At 43.8% G+C, this 18,953-nt stretch overlaps 1 protein-coding gene across 1 annotated transcript in view; it reads right to left on the bottom strand.

The window, feature by feature from the left end:
• oplah (5-oxoprolinase, ATP-hydrolysing) overlaps positions 1-18,953 on the bottom strand; it is a 63,518-nt gene that overhangs the window by 31,290 nt on the left and 13,275 nt on the right. Inside the window, exons 7-8 of the mRNA XM_060938742.1 lie at positions 16,664-16,802; positions 15,984-16,051 (exon numbers count right to left, since the gene is read on the bottom strand). Of these exons, the coding sequence (XP_060794725.1) occupies positions 15,984-16,051; positions 16,664-16,802 (207 nt within the window). The remainder of the gene's footprint in view (positions 1-15,983; positions 16,052-16,663; positions 16,803-18,953) is intronic.

Raw genomic sequence — 18,953 nt, forward strand, 5'->3', positions numbered from 1 at the left:
GAGAGGCCTGTAATTTTCATCATAGGTACACTTCAACTATGAGAGACAGAATGGGGGGAAAGAATCCAGGAAATCACATTGTAGGAATTTTAATGAATTAATTGGTAAATTCCTCGGTAAAATAAGTATTTGGTCACCTACAAACAAGCAAGATTTCTGGCTCTCGCAGACCTGTAACAACTTCTTTAAGAGGCTCCTCTGTCCTCCACTCATTACCTGTATTAATGGCACCTGTTTGAACTCATTATCAGTATAAAAGACACCTGTCTGTCACGGAACAGACAGGAGAGGAGATCAAATGCGCTCAAACCACAGTTTATTAATAATAGGGGAAAAGGGAGTTGGGAGAATGTGTGTGAAGTCCAGAGACAGGAGAACTGAGAGGCAGGGATGGCTGGTGGTGACGTTTGAGGTCTCCCATCCAAGTACTGGACAAGCCCAACGCTGCTTAGCTTCTGAGATCTGAGGGGATCTGGCGTAGTCAGAGAGCTGTGGCTGTAGGCTGACAGAACTTGGGTTTTAGGCAGTCTCCCAGCAAGCAGTACCTCAGCAGGCAGGAGTTAGAGAGCAGGACCAGGCAGATGGAGAGGCAGGCGAGCAGCAGGGCTAATCGAGCTGGAGATCAGGCGAAGGTACAGGAGAGGCAGGCAAGAGGCAGAGTCGACAGAACGGAAGGCAGATCAGGTTACTGGGGCTGGAGAGCAGACAGAGTCAGACGGAACAGAACAATTTCAGGAGTCAGAGTAGTAGGAACACAGAGCAGGTTATCAGGCTGAGAGTTGCAGACGATCTGACACTGAGGCTAAGGAGAACTGCAGCTTAAATACACCCAGGGGGAAGCAGGTGATCGGCAACAGCCAATGACAGTCACTGAAAGTTAATAAGAGGAAGTGAGTGCGGGCGTGGCCGGTAATGCTGAGTGGAGATGTTACCTGAAGAGAGAAGCCCACAGGTAGGACCATGACAGAACCCCCCCCCCCCAAGGGACGGCTCCAGAAGTCCCTAGCCACAGATCCACCAAGACGGGCGGGAGGAGGGGGAATACCGGTGGAGGGTCAGAATTCCTCTGACCGGTCAGTGTCCATAGCCTCCGCACCCTCTTCACCGTCAGAAGAATCGTCATCCAAGGGCCCCCGCCCAGGATTCGGTTCAGTGTCAGGCTCAGGCGCTGGAGCCGGGGCAGGGTCCGGAAGTGGATCCGCCTGGTGAGAACCCCTACGTCGGCCCCGTCGGATGGAAGGCTGGTCAGGGTGTAGCCGATGGAAGTCGGCGATGAGGGCCGGCTCCAGAATCCTTCCAGTGGGAACCCACATCCTCTCCTCAGGACCATAGCCCTCCCAATCCACCAGGTATTGGAGACCCCTGCCCCTGCATCGTGACTTCAGCAGTCGCCGGACAGAGTAGACCGGGCCACCGTCGATGAGATGAGGAGGAGGAGGAGGAGGTGCAGCTGGGACCAGCGGGCTCTCATGCACTGGCTTGATCTTAGAGACGTGGAAGGTGGGGTGCACTCTCATGGATTTGGGCAGTCGGAGCCGGACAGCAGATTGGCTGATTATCCTCTGGATAGGGAATGGTCCGACGAACTGAGGTGCTAGCTTACGAGACTCCACCTGGAGGGGCAGGTCCTTGGCAGATAGCCACACCTTCTGGCCCACCCGGTAGGTGGGCGCAGGCGTCCTCCGCCGGTTGGCGCCAGTAGAGTAGCTGGTGACTGACTTGAGGAGTGCAGCGCGGGCTTGAGACCAGGTGTGGTGGCATCGGCGTGCATAGGTGAGGGCAGCCGGGCAGGTGACCTCTCCCTCCTGGCTGGGGAACAGGGGTGGTTGGTAGCCATACACGCAGTGGAATGGGGACAGCCCGGTGGCTGAGCTGGTGAGGGAGTTGTGAGAGTATTCCACCCATAGCAGGTGCTCCCCTCAGCCCGGCAGAGCGCCAGCGTCAGATCACCTCCAATCTGTGCCTGTACTGTGGGGGTGACGGTCACCGTGCTGCCTCTTGCCCAGTAAAAGCGACGAGCTCACCAGACATAGGAGGGACCCGGCTGGGCTCAATGACCATCCAGTCCTCCACCAGCCAGAAACCTATGCTCCAAGTCTGCCTTTGTCTGTTGGATTCCACCCACACCCTGGCCGCCCTGGTGGACTTCGGGGCCGAGGCTAACATCATGGACACTGAGCTTGCGCGCCAGTTGGACCTGCGAAGCCACCTCCTATCCTCTCCAGTTCCAGCCAGGGCGCTGGATGGCCATCTCCTTGGCACCGTCACCCGCCTCACTGCCCCTGTTCCGATGACCCTGTCAGGCAACCACCACGAAACCATCCAATTTCACCTGCTCCGTTCCCCCGGCCAACCTCTCATCCTGGGCTATCCATGGCTCCGCCAGCACAGTCCTCACCTCGACTGGGCCACTGGAGAGATAAAAGAATGGGGCAAGGACTGCCATCGGACCTGCTTACGAGCCGCCATCCTAAACACCCGTACTCCACCTGCCAGCTCTGCCCCCGACCTCACTAATGTCCCAGCGTATTATCACAGCCTTCGGGAGGTATTCAGTAAAACCAAGGCCACTTCCTTGCCTCCTCACCGGCCCTACGACTGCGCCATTGATCTCCTCCCAGGCACTGTGCCACCCAAGGGTCGTCTCTGTCCGCCCCGGAAAGGAAGGCGATGAAGACCTACATCAGAGACTCTCTGGCTGCCGGCCTCATCCGTCCATCCTCTTCACCCGCCGGCGCTGGGTTCTTCTTCGTGGGAAAGAAGGATGGGTCCCTGCGCCCCTGCATCGATTACAGGGGTCTCAATGACATCACTATCAAGAACCGATACCCTCTCCCACTGCTTACCTCCGCCTTCGAGCCATTCCAGGGAGCCACGGTCTTCACGAAACTCGATCTCCGGAATGCCTACCACCTGGTTCGGATAAGGGAGGGAAATGAGTGGAAGACCGCGTTCAACACCCCCACCGGTCACTATGAATACCAGGTGATGCTGTTTGGCCTTACCAACGCGCCAGTGGTATTCCAGGCTCTGGTGAATGATGTCCTGCGAGATATGTTGAACAAATTCGTGTTCGTTTACCTCGACGACATCCTGATCTTCTCTAAAACCCTGTCCGAACACACCCAGCATGTCCAGCAAGTGCTCCGTCGTCTCCTGGAAAACTCCCTCTTCGTCAAGGCAGAGAAGTGTGAGTTTCATGCCAAGTCTGTGGGGTTCCTGGGGTACATCGTGGCAGAAGGGAGCATCCAGATGGACCCTGCCAAAATCTCTGCAGTTACTTCATGGCCAGTACCAGAGAGCAGGAAGCAGCTTCAGCAGTTCCTGGGCTTCGCAAATTTTTACAGGAAATTCATTCGTAATTACAGCACCATTGCGTCACCCCTCACCGCCTTGACCAGCACCAAACAGTCCTTCACCTGGACTCCGGCTGCCAACGAAGCCTTTGCCACCCTCAAGGCTCGGTTCACCACTGCTCCCGTCCTCCGGCTGCCTGATGAGGAGCGGCAATTCATCGTTGAGGTGGACGCCTCGGATGTGGGAGTCGGGGCAGTGCTCTCACAGAGGTTTGCGGATGACAACAAGCTCCACCCCTGTGCGTTCTTCTCCCGCCGGCTGTCACCGGCCGAACGCAATTACAACGTCGGCAATCGGGAACTGCTGGCGGTCAAGCTCGCCCTGGAGGAATGGCGCCACTGGCTGGAGGGGTGCATAGTCCCATTCCTGGTCTGGACAGACCATAAGAATCTAGAATACATCCCCACCGCCAAACGACTCAACCCCAGAAGGGTGATGCCCCCTCCAAGGACCTGGCTCCCATCCTAGTACTGACCAGGCCCGACCCTGCTTAGCTTCTGAGATCTGACAGGATCTGGCGTAGTCAGAGAGCTGTGGCTGTAGGCTGATAGAACTTGGGTTTTAGGCAGTCTCCCAGCAAGCAGTACCTCAGCAGGCAGGAGTTAGAGAGCAGGACCAGGCAGATGGAGAGGCAGGCGAGCAGCAGGGCTAAGCGAGCTGGAGATCAGGCAAAGGTACAGGAGAGGCAGGCAAGAGGCAGAGTCAACAGAACGGAAGGCAGATCAGGTTACTGGGGCTGGAGAGCAGACAGAGTCAGACGGAACAGAACAATTTCAGGAGTCAGAGTAGTAGGAACACAGAGCAGGTTATCAGGCTGAGAGTTGCAGACGATCTGACACTGAGGCTAAGGAGAACTGCAGCTTAAATACACCTAGGGGGAAGCAGGTGATCGGCAACAGCCAATGACAGTCACTGAAAGTTAATAAGAGGAAGTGAGTGCGGGCGTGGCCGGTAATGCTGAGTGGAGATGTTACCTGAAGAGAGAAGCCCACAGGTAGGACCATGACACCTGTCCACAACCTCAAACAGTCACACTCCAAACTCCACTATGGCCAAGACCAAAGAGCTGTCAAAGGACACCAGAAACAAAATTGTAGACCTGCACCAGGCTGGGAAGACTGAATCTGCAATAGGTAAGCAGCTTGGTGTGAAGAAATCAACTGTGGGAGCAATTATTAGAAAATGGAAGACATACAAGACCACTGATAATCTCCTTCGATCTGGGGCTCCATGCAAGATCTCACCCAGTGGGGTCAAAATGATCACAAGAATGGTGAGCAAAAATCCCAGAACCACACGGGGGGACCTAGTGAATGACCTGCAGAGAGCTGGGACCAAAGTAACAAAGGCTACCATCAGTAACACACTACGCCGCCAGGGACTCAAATCCTGCAGTGCCAGATGTGTCCCCCTGCTGAAGCCAGTACATGTCCAGACCCGTCTGAAGTTTGCTAGAGAGCATTTGGATGATCCAGAAGAGGATTGGGAGAATGTCATATGGTCAGATGAAACCAAAATAGAACTTTTTGGTAAAAACTCAACTTGTCGTGTTTGGAGGAGAAAGAATGCTGAGTTGCATCCAAAGAACACCATACCTACTGTGAAGCATGGGGGTGGAAACATCATGCTTTGGGGCTGTTTTTCTGCAAAGGGACCAGGACGACTGATCTGTGTAAAGAAAAAAATGAATGGGGCCATGTATCATGAGATTTTGAGTGAAAACCTCCTTCCATCAGCAAGGGCATTGAAGATGAAACGTGACTGGGTATTTCAGCATGACAATGATCCCAAACACACCACCCGGGCAATGAAGGAGTGACTTCGTAAGAAGCATTTCAAGGTCTTGGAATGGCCTAGCCAGTCTCCAGATCTCAACCCTATAGAAAATCTTTAGAGGGAGTTGAAAGTCCGTGTTGCCCAGTGACAGCCCCAAAACATCACTGCTCTAGAGGAGATCTGCATGGAGGAATGGGCCAAAATACCAGCAACAGTGTGTGAAAACCTTGTGAAGACTTGCAGAAAACGTTTGACCTCTGTCATTGCCAACAAAGGGTATATAACAAAGTATTGAGATGAACTTTTGTTATTGACCAAATATTTATTTTCCACCATAATTTGCAAATAAATTCTTTAAAAATCAGACAATGTGATTTTCTGGATTTTTTTTTCTCATTTTGTCTCTCATAGTTGAGGTATACCTATGATGAAAATTACAGGCCTTTCTCATCTTTTTAAGTGGGAGAACTTGCGCAATTGGTGACTGACTAAATACTTTTTTGCCCCACTGTACTTATTTTATTTTCAAATAAAACTGATTAATGTAAATAAATAACTATTTTAGAATATAACTGGAATTGTTTTGATAAAAAATATTGAGATCTTAGTGGTTAGAATGATATTTAAAAAAATCGGAAGTCAGAAACGCGAGTGTCAATTTCAATTCAATTAAATGGAATTGTTTATTGGATGTGGCTCACACAGCTTTTTCGAGGTTCGCCTTGAAAGCTGTGAATATTAATCAAAATAATCATTTATATTCTTTAATATAAACATGAGTAGGCCCTACTTAGAAATACAAAGGCCTACAGAGCACAAAGAGGATATTAGAAATAATCTTTTATTACTTTTTTATTTTGACAGAGAAGGCGGCACGGTGGTGTAGTGGTTAGCGCTGTCGCCTCACAGCAAGAAGGTCCAGGTTTGAGCCCCATGGCCGGCGAGGGCCTTTCTGTGCGGAGTTTGCATGTTGTCCGCGTGGGTTTCCTCCGGGTGCTCCGGTTTCCCCCACAGTCCAAAGACATGCAGGTTAGGTTAACTGGTGACTCTAAATTGACCGTAGGTGTGAATGTGAGTGTGAATGGTTGTCTGTATATATATATATATATATATATATATATATATATATATATACACATATATATATGTGTCAGCCCTGTGATGACCTGGCGACTTGTCCAGGGTGTACCCCGCCTTTCGCCCGTAGTCAGCTGGGATAGGCTCCAGCTTGCCTGCGACCCTGTAGAACAGGATAAAGCGGCTAGAGATAATGAGATGAGATTTTGACAGAGAATGGTAGATGTGCATGACATTCAATGCTTATTTATGCATATTTTATAATTAACATTGATTTCTCCTTCTTTGTGATGTATAAATGAGAGTTAAGATCAGCTTTATATTGCACAAATAAAGCCAACTGATGAAATTTTGAAGAGAGTGTATCGATTTAACATTTTTATCTAATTAGCATAAGTAATACTAATTAAACACTAATTTGCATAATTTGTTTTTACTAATTTTTCAAACTTTGTATTCAGTATACAACCATCTATGTGCCTGCCAATTTCCATGTAAATATCTTGAAAAAGAAAAAAGTTATTCAGGAAAAAACAAACAAACAAACAAACAAACATTAACGAATGAGATCAAATGAGGCCCATTTTGGACCATGTGATCCTCATATGGAATATTAGGGCAGTTTTCTAAAAATTAAGCTGTTTTTCAATCTTTGATTTGTAATATCTCAAGAACGGATAAACATGTTTTAATTCTGTAAAAAGTATGTTGTACTGCATTCAATTCTGAATTCAATGAGAGCAGTTTCAAGCAATTTGGATTGAATTTGAATTTTCACCTGATATGCCTGCCTTATGTCTATATAGTACCAAATCATTTAAAAACAAGTTAAAAAGGTATGGGCCACTAACACTCCCCTGTGTAGTCCCCTTCCATACCCAAAATGGGATCCCATCAGGTCCAGTAGCGGTGTGCTTGATTTGTGAAAGGGTTTGAAACACTTGTGCTGTAGTAAGTTGAGGAACAGAGGTGTTATCATCAATCTCTGCCAGTGTGGGCTCAACATAGTCTTGATCAAAACAAAGTTCTCCGAAGTATTCATTCAAACCACATATAAATTTCCAATCTAGATTGGAGTTGCTCTTGTCTAAGTGTCAGTAAGGCTACATCCACACGACAACGGCAACGAGATTTTATAAAAAAAAAATATCGCGTCCACATGGGCAACGGATCAGTAAAATATCAGGTACATATGGCAACACAACGCTTGCTGAAAATGATGCAATACACATGCCACACCTCTACGTGCGCTGTAAGACGGTCCCATCGGAGACACCAGAACAATAGAAGAAGTAGGACGCATGTGCATAAACCCCTTCTTCTACCCGGCGTGAACAGGTGTTCTCAGGAACAAACACACAACAAGAAGAAGATGGCTGCAACTACGTGAGGAAATCGTGCCTTCTGTGTGTACTAGGGCTGTAACGATATGCGTATCGAAATCGAAATCGCGATACGCAGAGCCACGATCCGTATCGCGATACAAGAAGGCAGAATCGCGGTACACCCTTTCAAACTTCTCCTCAGCCCAAAAACAGAGGTGCTTCCAAACTTCAATTTATGAATACTTTACTTTTTATTTAAATTACATTTTAAACTTACTTAAATTACTTTTATTTTTTATATCTATTAGTAAGTCGTTTTTTCGCCGACCTGCGACAATCTTCTGCGAGTCACGCAACGTCCACACTCGCCACTGGCAGAGCATTCATTTCTTTTAAGCGGTCGCCATTCTGGTTGCGACGCGGGGAGCGAATCTGTAAACAAGCAGCTCATTGGCTGGCTAGGTGTGCCACAAGCCAATCACAATCACTTGACCGGAAAGGCATGCAGTGTTGCCAGATTGGGCAGGTTTAGGTGCTTTTTGGCTGGTTTTGAACATATTTTGGGGTGGAAAACGTTAGCAATATCTGGCAACACTGAAGGCATGTCTGCTTGGGCGGAAGCCTTCTGCGGTAGTTAAATTTTGACACGCGAGCAATGTTTCACCATAAAAATTCCGTAATTTCCATCTGTTTTCCGCGATCACAGAAAATCATTGGCCCTATGAGAGTGAGACAGTGAGAGAGCCACCCCCCAAAAATAATCTTAACGGATTTACACGATTTGGAAAAATGACTTTTTCAGAACCGGAAAAAACAGAGCTTCCGGCTCAACAGTATTATTTTGAGAAATAAAACAATCTTTGGATATACATTTGTTCATTTTTGCATACATATTACTCATTCTCTGCAGTGGTCTGAATTATTTGTTATTAAATAGTTAATGTAAGTAAGTAAATGTTAATAAGTCAAATTTACTACTTTAAAAAAACATTTAAAAAAAAATCGTGGGCGTATCGAATCGTGGGTCAAAAATTGCGATACGAATCGAATCGTGAGTTGGGTGTATCGTTACAGCCCTAGTGTGTACAAATTAGTTTTATTAGTGTGCATAGTTTTATATAACTTAATTTTCTTATTGTGTGTGAACATTTTGAAAAGCATTTTTATATAATTTATATAACTTTTTATATTGTGTGTGAACATTTTGAAAAGCAGTCTTATCCAATAAAAAAAAAGAAATTCAAGAAATGGTTCAGTTACTTGTTTATTTAAAAGAAAAGCTGTATACAAAAGTGAATGCAATGCAGTGGTTCATACAAAACAGCGAGAGTGCTGCTTGTTCTAGTCATGTGGTTGTGACATCATCGTAAACAAACCCGTTCTACTCATCCAGACGACTTCGCAACGGCGCCGTTGCCAGATTTTTCCACTCTGGAACCCGTTCTCAAAAAATATTGTTGTGGGGCACCCAAAACGCCGGTGCCGTGTGGACGCCAGGCCGAAACGATAAACAATTTTATCAGATATACCTGAATCCGTTGCCCTGTGGACAGGGCCTAAATATACTCTTCTCCACCAGGCCCACAATCCAAGCTTCCCAGATACCAAAGCTCAGCAATAATTCGTCCAATCTTCTCTGACAAATCATTCACATTTCTCCCTCCATTCATTTGTGATCGAGCTTTTTTCTTGAATAACAATTTCACCAAAGGACTCATCCATGGGGGATCTCTCGAAGACATCCACACAGTTTTACTGGGAAAACATTCCTCCATTAAACATTCATATTGGTAGAATGCATGAAGTCCACTGCAGTTTCCAAATCAGTACTAGAGTGGCGGCTACAATTATCGACAATCCATAATTATCGACACCTTTTCAGATTTACCAATAAAAAACAATTTTACAAAGGTGAGTTTAAGTTACAACAGTTATTATTGGTTAATTAATCAACCGGAAGACTCCCCTCATTCTTTGATCTTGTTGTCTGATGACACAGCTTGTTACCTGAAATGGAATTTTTTTTTAGTACGATCAGCAATTTCAGGAAAACCTGGATGTTATCATCGCAGGTAAGCATGGTGGGAAGATCATGGGCATGTTTTTACTTATCAAATTCACAGATTTTTCATGATCTCCTTGTCAAAACCTGTTTTGGTTATTACTTTTTCATTTAACAGTTGCCATTTTGTATCTAAATGCATGTTTGAGAAGTCACGTGAGGTGTCGATAATAGTGATCACTTTCACTGGTGTCCACCATTATCGACACCCTGTGGAATTAAGTGACATTTACAACTGTTATGGATCGATCTTTGTGTAACATTATTGAAGTAGATGAAGTACTTAAAAAAATAATAAAAGTGCTGTGATTTATAATATTTTTTTCTGATTCAAAACAGAATGGAATGCTTATAGACTGTTTGGAATCCTGTTGCAATAAATAGAATTAAACCAGAATTAAATTCCTAGCATATAAAAAAATTACATGCTTGAAATATTCAGATTTTTCTATTCCATTTGGATTTTTTTTCCTCCAGTTTGTTGTAAATATCTACCACATATTACAATATCAGTAGACATTTTATATTTTGTTTTGAGGAATGACATGCGACCTTTGACCTGGATTTTCATGTGGTTACAATGTCAATTGCCTGTTGACATTTATTGATAAACTATAAAACTAGAAATTAATACAAACAACAACGAATGATTAACAAAATGTGATCTACAAAAATACGTAGAAAGTGGAACAAAAAGATTTTCTGACGCAGGTTAACCATTATCAGTTAATTTGTTTACAAACATTAGAATTACTTCCTCATTTACGTAAGCACCGACATCCATATATTTTTATAAAAATATATTTTGTAGTAAATATAAGTCTATGTAAATCAAATTTTAAATAAAAACTGTTTTGTTAACTTAATACCACATACTGATTATTTTTTATACACAAACATCTGGATGTTAACAATTGTGGAACGGTGTCACGTGATCTCAACTCATTTTTTTTTCCAGTGGAAGTTTGAGTAAATATTCATGCACAATTTACATATTGAAAGTCTTTTCTACTTTTGCAACAGCCAAAAGATCGTTAAGGTGTCGATAATTGTAGCCACCGCTCTACTAACAACATGTTTTGTTCAAGGAGCTTCCGATGGAATGTAATTTTGCAGTGTTCCCTGTAAGCACGCATTGTATGTTTCAGTCTCAAGGGTTTTCATTTTAAACCAGCAGGTAAAATGAAGCCATTATGATCTGTTCTTATTTGTGCAACAAAAGGGTAGCACTTAGAGAAAAGGCCTTCAGTGTTCGTTAAACAATTATCTAAAACTGAATTGCCTTGAGTTGGAAACTCAATCAGGACCTTTAAACCTGACAGAGTTGATGATTTTTCTCGATTAAGTCGATTGAGGTCTCCACAACATACCACTAGTCCATCAGGATGGTGTTCAAGGAACTCGTCTATGCAGTCAGTCACATGTTCTGTTAAATTGTTTTCTGGGTATAGAGGTTGAGGAGGATGATAAATTCCACACAGCAACATACGATGACCTGATGGTAATTCTATTTCCAAACTGGCAGACTCATAGAGCTCGAATCTTAACACACATTTAACGTTGCCAGTATTTCTAGCATATATTGCTATCCCTCTCTTTTCTCGCTTGTTGTTATCAAAGCATCGAACTATGCCTGTAAAGGGCATAGTTCGATATACTAACAACCAAATTTGGTAAAACATTTTTCAGATGACTCTCAAACAACACAAATGTCAATGTCAGCTGCAAATAAATCAGCTTCGAGGGCCACGTTAGCTTTAACTCCTTTTCTTGACTTTGTCAGGCTACAGATATTTAGAAGCAAACATTTAGGAACAGCAAACCTGTCTGCAGTAGAGGAAACTGGCCATGGATCACTAACAGTAGAACACTTTATCATGATTAGATTATTATTATCATCTCATCCAGCAATAGGTATAGTGAAGAATGTTCGACCAATAATTACCGGGATTTCTTCTGCATCCTCTGACGACAAGCATTCTTATCAAACCTTGACCCAGCGTGAGTTCCTCTGTATTTAAACAGTTTCAAATTCTTAAGTGTAGTTATAACTCTACCATCTGGTTTGAGACTCTTTCTTCTCAAAGGTGAGCAGCTCGCTTCTACTATAGGTAATCATACTTGGTTTCCTGGTTTGCTTCTCCTGTAGTCTATATAGTCGGTATCCTCAGGCAGTCCAGGGTTATGTTCCACATCCATAAAAACAGTAATATTGAAAGTCCTGGGTATGACTTAAACTACAACCAGTGGTGAGTCTCAGGTTTGGGAGGACTTGAGTATTGGGGGAAGTGAAGTTACCCCTTAATCATCATTGCTCCCAGGTCTGCTCTGATCTGGAGTCATAGCACCTGCCTGGGTTCCAGCTAAATAGTACATCACCAATAAAGCGCTGGCAGCAGGGTGCTTTTCGGTGCAATGTGGCAGATGAGCCCAACAGGGTCAATGGCACACCACCAGATGGCATGTGGAAGAGCCACTCAAATGGCCAATGGATGGCATCACTCGGCAAGTCAGTTGTCACTGTGGGGCAACTTCCATACCCGTCAGGTCTGTGGCACTTTTGTGCACCACTTGGCATCAGGTCCGGAGGTCCAAAGAGACAGCACGATGGGGGCACAACAATGTTTGTCCTACCTGACTGTGCAAGGCGCTTCATTAGGAGAGGAGAATAGTATGCGAGAGCTCACAAGGCCAGACATTTTCATGATGGCTCAGCCAGGCCATTGGTGCCACCACTGCGGGCGACTCTGTCGCTCTGGTGTGGGCCTCGCAGCCCATCTGCTTTTCTGCACATCCTAATGAAGCAGTCATCATCACTAGCGATGGACAGCCAATGATGAATATCAAAAGACAGAGTGTCTTCCCTCGCCACTATCAATGTGTCCATGCTTTTTCCATCTATTAACAGGTTTACATATCCTAAGATTGCGTGATGTACATGTCCAGGAGCAGTGAAGACGACATACCGATATAACTTCCATATTACAGCCAATAGCAAAGCCATGTCCCTCCAAATATGGAGCACAAGTTCATGCCCCATCAAATGGGGGCAAACCATTAAAATTGTATCCAAAATTGAGCAAAAAGATGATAAACAAAGAGAGAATCTTGCCATCTTGGCGCCTGCGCATTACTGATCAATTACTGACTAGTTATGAATGAGTCTCATTATTAGGCTTGACGGCTCGGGTCTCGGTCTGGTTTTGCGGGACAAGTCTTGGTCTTGTTTACGGTCTTGAGAAACTGGTTTTGGTGTGATCTAGAAAAATGTCCTTGTTTTTGGTCTTGGTCAGAGTTCTGGTCTGGATCTTGGTGGCGTGGTCTTGATTTTGGGCATCTGGTTTTTCAGGACAGATCATGATTAAGTAATGATCCCAAGCTTGAGGGTCTGGTTTATGTCTCATCAAACGGCATGTTTTGTTTTGGGTCTGTGTCTTGGGAATTCTGTTCTTCAAATAGGTCAAGATTGGGGATTTCTAGTCTTGGACTGGATCTGAATTTAGGGTTTTCTGGTATTTGTTTTTATCTTGGGGAAATCTGTTTTAGGTACTGGGAGGCCTTATTCTTAATTTTGGACAGTGCATCTTGGAGGTGTTAGACTAAATTGTGGGGATGTGGTATTAGTCTTGATGGTCTAGGTTTGATCTTGGTGAATGAGCTGATCTTGGTCTTGAGGATCTGGTCTTGCTCTGGGTCTTGGTCTGGGTGTTCCATACATCTAGTCTAGACTAAGGGAAATCCCTATTTCATTTTATTTCAATATGAGTACGTATTATGATGAGCAATAATGGACCTTCAATTGAGGTATTTCACCTGACGTCACAGGGTCACGTGACGCCCCGGTGTCCGCCATTTTGAACGTCAAGCTACATACTAACGCTGCAGACAGAGAGGGAGAACCGGCTTGAAAAAAAAAACGTGTTACAGACACCTAGAATAGATTAATTTGTCAGTAAGCACTCTATAAATAACCATGGTGTTTGCTTGTTGTGCTGTGGGCTGCCACAACAGACAGGGACAGTGTGCAGGACGCTCCTTTTACCGGTTTCTAGTGATGGGAATTTCGGCTCTTTTTCGGGAGCCGGCTCTTTTGGCTCTTCTTACTATAAGGAGCCGGCTCTTTCGGCTCCCAAACGGCTCCTGAGATTTTATTTTTGATTTAATTGCTGCAATTAACTAGTTAATTAATTACATTATTTATATTTTATCAATAGGATGTTTTCCATTTTATTTTTTAGTTTTTGTAGCCATTGTAAAGCTTTGTAAAGTATAGCAGTGTAACAATGTTCTAGCTATAGAAATAAAACTTACTTACCAATTAATAAATTATTTTCTCACAAACATAATGCAAAACTGTTATATTACCAATATAAAATACACAGCTGATTTTCCCCTCCTCAGGTGCCTCACAGACTCCTCTCCCCTGTGCTCCACAGCTTTAAGCATTACACCAATTTTCGTATTTTCGCAGCTGTGAATGACATCAACCCCCCCAACCAAAAAAAGTAGGCGTACACCACGCTACTTTTTTTTTCCTTTGAATGGTAATAGACAACACAAAGACGCAATCGGACAGCAACTTTTTTTGTGAAAGTCTCTCTCTCTCTCTGAGGCACCGAAGGACAAAAAACTAATTCGGCTCCCCAACTCGGCTCCCACCGAAGAGCCGGCTCCCGTCGTTCACTTCAAAGAGCCGGCTCTTTGAACCGGATCGTTCGCGACCGACACATCACTACCGATTTCCTACTGACCCAGACAAAGAGGGCCAAATGAATTGCAGCTGTGAAGAGACAGGATTGGGAGCCAACAGAGTACTCCAGACTTTGCAGTGATCATTTCATTTCAGGTTAGTTTATCAGTTAACGTAATTTTGATAAAATATATAGCAAAAAGTAAATGGGTCAGTGTTTGGTAACCCATCTGAGCAGTGAAACAAGGCAGTGTTAATTTGTCTAGGGTTGCATGTAGCAGACATCAGACATAAAACGCAATAACAAAGGCTAGGAAGAAACGGGACACAGAAATAAACAGGGAAATTAAGTAAAAAGAAAGAAAGAAAGAAAGAAAGAAAGAAAGAGGGAAAAAAAGAAAAAAAAAGAAAAAAAAAAAGAGCGCGGATCTCCAAACACGAGAAGCCTATCTTACGCACATATCACGCAGACTCCACACCTCCACACACGCATCGCGTCTGAAGTCATAACTCATCTCATCTCATTATCTCTAGCCGCTTTATCCTGTTCTACAGGGTCAAAGGCAAGCTGGAGCCTATCCCAGCTGACTACGGGCGAAAGGCGGGGTACACCCTGGACAAGTCGCCAGGTCATCACAGGGCTGACACATAGACACAGACAACCATTCACACCTACGGTCAATTTAGAGTCACCAGTTAACCTAACCTGCATGTCTTTGGACTGTGGGGGAAACCGGAGCACCTGGAGGAAACCCACGCGGACACGGGGAGAACATGCAAACTCCGCACAGAAAGGCCCTCGCCGGCCACTGGGCTCAAACCCGGACCTTCTTGCTGTGAGGCGACAGCGCTAACCACTACACCACCGTGCCGCCTGAAGTCATAACTCATCAGGGGAAATCGTGTCCGCATTGGCATGTTCAAAAAACAACCTCGCGTCAACAATGATACCATACGCAAGAAAAAAAAAAAAAAAACAGTCAGGCTACTCAACAACCAACCTGGCAGCAGCAGTCGTTGTCATGTAAACACAACACTTCGGATATGCAAATGCTTCCCGTTACACACGATTGCTATGTCAATAAACATCATTTTGCCAATATTTTAGAGACCCCCCAACATTTCCCAAATCATGTTTTCAAAGGATCTCATGTCTGTTTCAGGGGGTCTCGGATCCCCCGAGTAACAAGACAGTGTTGTGAACATAGCCTACCTTGTACCGTTTCAAACTGCTGGGGTCATCCTTCATCAAACTGTTGACTTCTGTCGACAACCTTGGCTCCATACCAAGGCTGGGTACAGTGTTTGTGATAAAAAACAGATCCAATTTAACACGAATCACAGCTTACTTTCTTGTTAAAATGTGCAAAGGTCTCCACCATCTCATACCGCCTTGCACTGAAGGACTTAAGCGTGCCGTCCAAAATGGCTGCGTCACGTGACTTGGTCACGTGGGTGAAATACCTCAATTGAAAGTGCTTTCTTTCTAATCCATATATTAGCATAAGCTCCAATCCAAAATAACTTTTTTTAATGGAATGAAACGGTTTATATTAATTTCAGTGAGAAAACGTAAAAGGGGAATGATCAAACAGGAAGACACAGAAAAGAACACGTACAGAGAAATAGTTCAGAAAGAACCAAATAAAGACGCAGAGAGAAATGAGGAAAAATAGCTTTTTTATGTTCCACCTACCTTTTCGATAACAAGCTGGACCAGGATGAGCACCAGCTGACTCAGGACCCACGACAAACATCCCAGACCTATAGAATTATAAAAGTACACACAGAAAAACTGAGAACATACAGTAGGGTCCCAGGTCTGTGTACATTCTCACATAATACTATTTCATTGAAAATATTTCAAAATAATTTATTTCTGTACTCTGACATGCAACTTGTGTTCATCAATGTTTTAATTTCCCCATGTACACTGATACATTGTTCTATCTGTTACTCTGATGCAAGAATCTGTTATTGAAACACTATGAGTTCAGGACACACTGTACGATGATCTCTGACTGAGAAAAAAAAAGAATGTTTAACCATGGGTAGTTCTAGTTTTAATAATAATCTGCAAAACATAATGATAACAGTGTGCAAGCATGAATGTTTAACATTAGGTTTACTATATGAACCACTAGCAATGTTTTACAGAAGGGTCATGTAAAAACCACTAACCCTAGAATGAAAAATCATGCAGAGAAATGAGAATGATAAAGTAGAAGAAACTATTAAAATGACATTTCTGAATAGAAAATAATTATAACTGTATACAGAGGAAGATAAAGATTAACAATCAGTATTTAGTTGGTGGGAAAAACTAAAAGTCAAGGTATTTGTGTGTGTGTGTGTGTGTGTGTGTGTGTGAGCTGCCTGAAGAAAAGTCGAGATCCTCCTCCTGCTGCTACGGTGTTGATGTCAAGCTGAGGCGCCTGCAATGTGACCCCGGCTGTTGTAGATTCAAAAACGTGTTCATACTGACCAGCATAGCGACTCACATCTGTAGAGGTACCTACGCACGCACACACACACAATTGTCCATTCTGTTAATTTCCTTCTGTCTCATTGTTCAAATCTCCCACACCCACAGAAAACACAAACACACACAGCTGACGCTAAAAACACCTTCAAGACAAACAGCTATAGCCTGGTAAACCGCTGTCTCTCACGGCAACAGCACATTTTTACCTGCTCACAGATAATAATTACTTGGATTTACTTCAAAAGACATCATAATGATGTTCAGTCCTTATCATAGTCCTGTTGTTCTTTTTGTTTCATTCTGTATTTGGAACCCAACTTCAAATCACTGTCCATTATGAACTTCATTTTCTGGGATTTTTGTAAGGCCTTAACATTTTGCCCTAAGTTTACCTGGACTACTTGAAAATTAATACCGAGCCCGACATCTGGGCAAAGATTTAAGGATGCCAAAATTTGTGAAGGGCGGCACAGTGGTGTAGTGGTTAGCACTGTCGCCTCGCAGCAAGAAGGTTGTGGGTTTGAGCCCAGTGGCCGACAGGGGCCTTTCTGTGTAGAGTTTGCATGTTCTTCCAGTGTCTGCATGGGTTTCCCCCACAGTCCAAAGACATGCAGGTTAGGTTAACTGGTGGCTCTAAATTGACTGTAGGTGTGAATGCGAGTGTGAATGGTTGTTTGTCTCTATGTGTCAGCCCTGCGATGAGCTGGCGACTTGTCTAGGGTGTACCCTGCCTCTCGCCCATAGTCAGCTGGGATAGGCTCCAGCTTGCCCGCAACCCTGCACAGGATAAGCGGTTACGGATGATGGCTGGATGGAAAATTTGTGAAATTGGGCAAAGAACTCTCTGAAATAGACCAATACCACTAATATTTAAGCTCTTTAAAACTTCTGAAAAGCCATGAATTTTGCCAAGGATTTAGGACAATTGCTTCCAAACTTACGCATCTATAATTAAACAAACAAACAAACAAACAAACAAAAAAATTAACATGACTACTGCAAAAATGTTGAATAAGTGCTGAAAAAGTGAAGAAAAATGATGATTACAAAAAATTTAACATTTTAATATTAGCCAAAACTGGAAGTTGATTATTTGATAGAAATATATGTTTTGCACACTTGGAAAAAAAAAAATCACTGCTGAAAAAAAAAATCACTGATGCTGATTAATGCCGACGACCTAGTGTTACTTGTGGATATCCTCTTTCAAGCTGAATTGCTTCTCCACAGCCTCGAACATGCAGCAAGAGGTATTGGTCTTCATGTCAACTCAGATAAGACTGAATTCATGTGCTTCAATCAAAGCGGAATGATAAAATCAGCTTCAGGTCACCCTCTAAAATGTGTTGAAGAATTCACCTATTTGGGAAGTAAAATCTCCAGTACTGAGAGTGATGCACTGGTAAAGCATGGGGTGCAATTGACAATTTGTCAATAGTCTGGAAGTCAAACCTTCCTGCTGATATAAAGAGAATTTTCTTTCAAAATCATAACATCTGTTCTTCTTCATAACATCTGTACCGCATGGAGTCTAACATTGAAACTTGAAAAGAAACTAGACGGAACATATACCAGGATGTTAAGATCTGCACTGAATATATCCTGGAGGCAACATCTAACTAATAAACAACTCTATGGGTACCTACCACCCATTTTTGATGTCATTCATGAAAGAACAACACGCTTTACAGGCCACTGCTGGAGGGCTAAGAATGAAATCATTAGTGATGTGCTACTGTGGGACCCAAGCATGGCCGAGCAAATGCTGGAAATCCTCCCAAAACGTATGTTCAGCAGCTATGTGATAACACTGGATGCTATCCTTCAGACTTGCCTGGGATGATGAATGACTGGAACGGATGGAGGGATCAAGTTACGGAAATCCATGCAACTAGCTCGACCCGATGATGATGATGATGGCACACTTGAACTAGTACAGGTTGTTCTGATTGCTACTTGTTCTTGAAACTGGTACAGACTGGTCTGATTGCTACTTGTTCTTGAAACTGGTACAGACTGGTCTGATTGCTACTTGTTCTTGAAACTAATGCAGGCTGTTCTGATTGCTACTTGTTCTTGAAACTGGTGCAGGCTGGTCTGATTGCTACTTGTTTTGGTTAAGTTAAATCCTTGAGATTCATCTTCACTTGCACATTCTGCTCTCTGCTTAATGAAGGTGAT

The sequence above is a fragment of the Neoarius graeffei genome, chromosome 14 (genome assembly GCF_027579695.1).
Source record: "Neoarius graeffei isolate fNeoGra1 chromosome 14, fNeoGra1.pri, whole genome shotgun sequence".
Classification (NCBI taxonomy): Eukaryota; Metazoa; Chordata; class Actinopteri; order Siluriformes; family Ariidae; genus Neoarius; species Neoarius graeffei.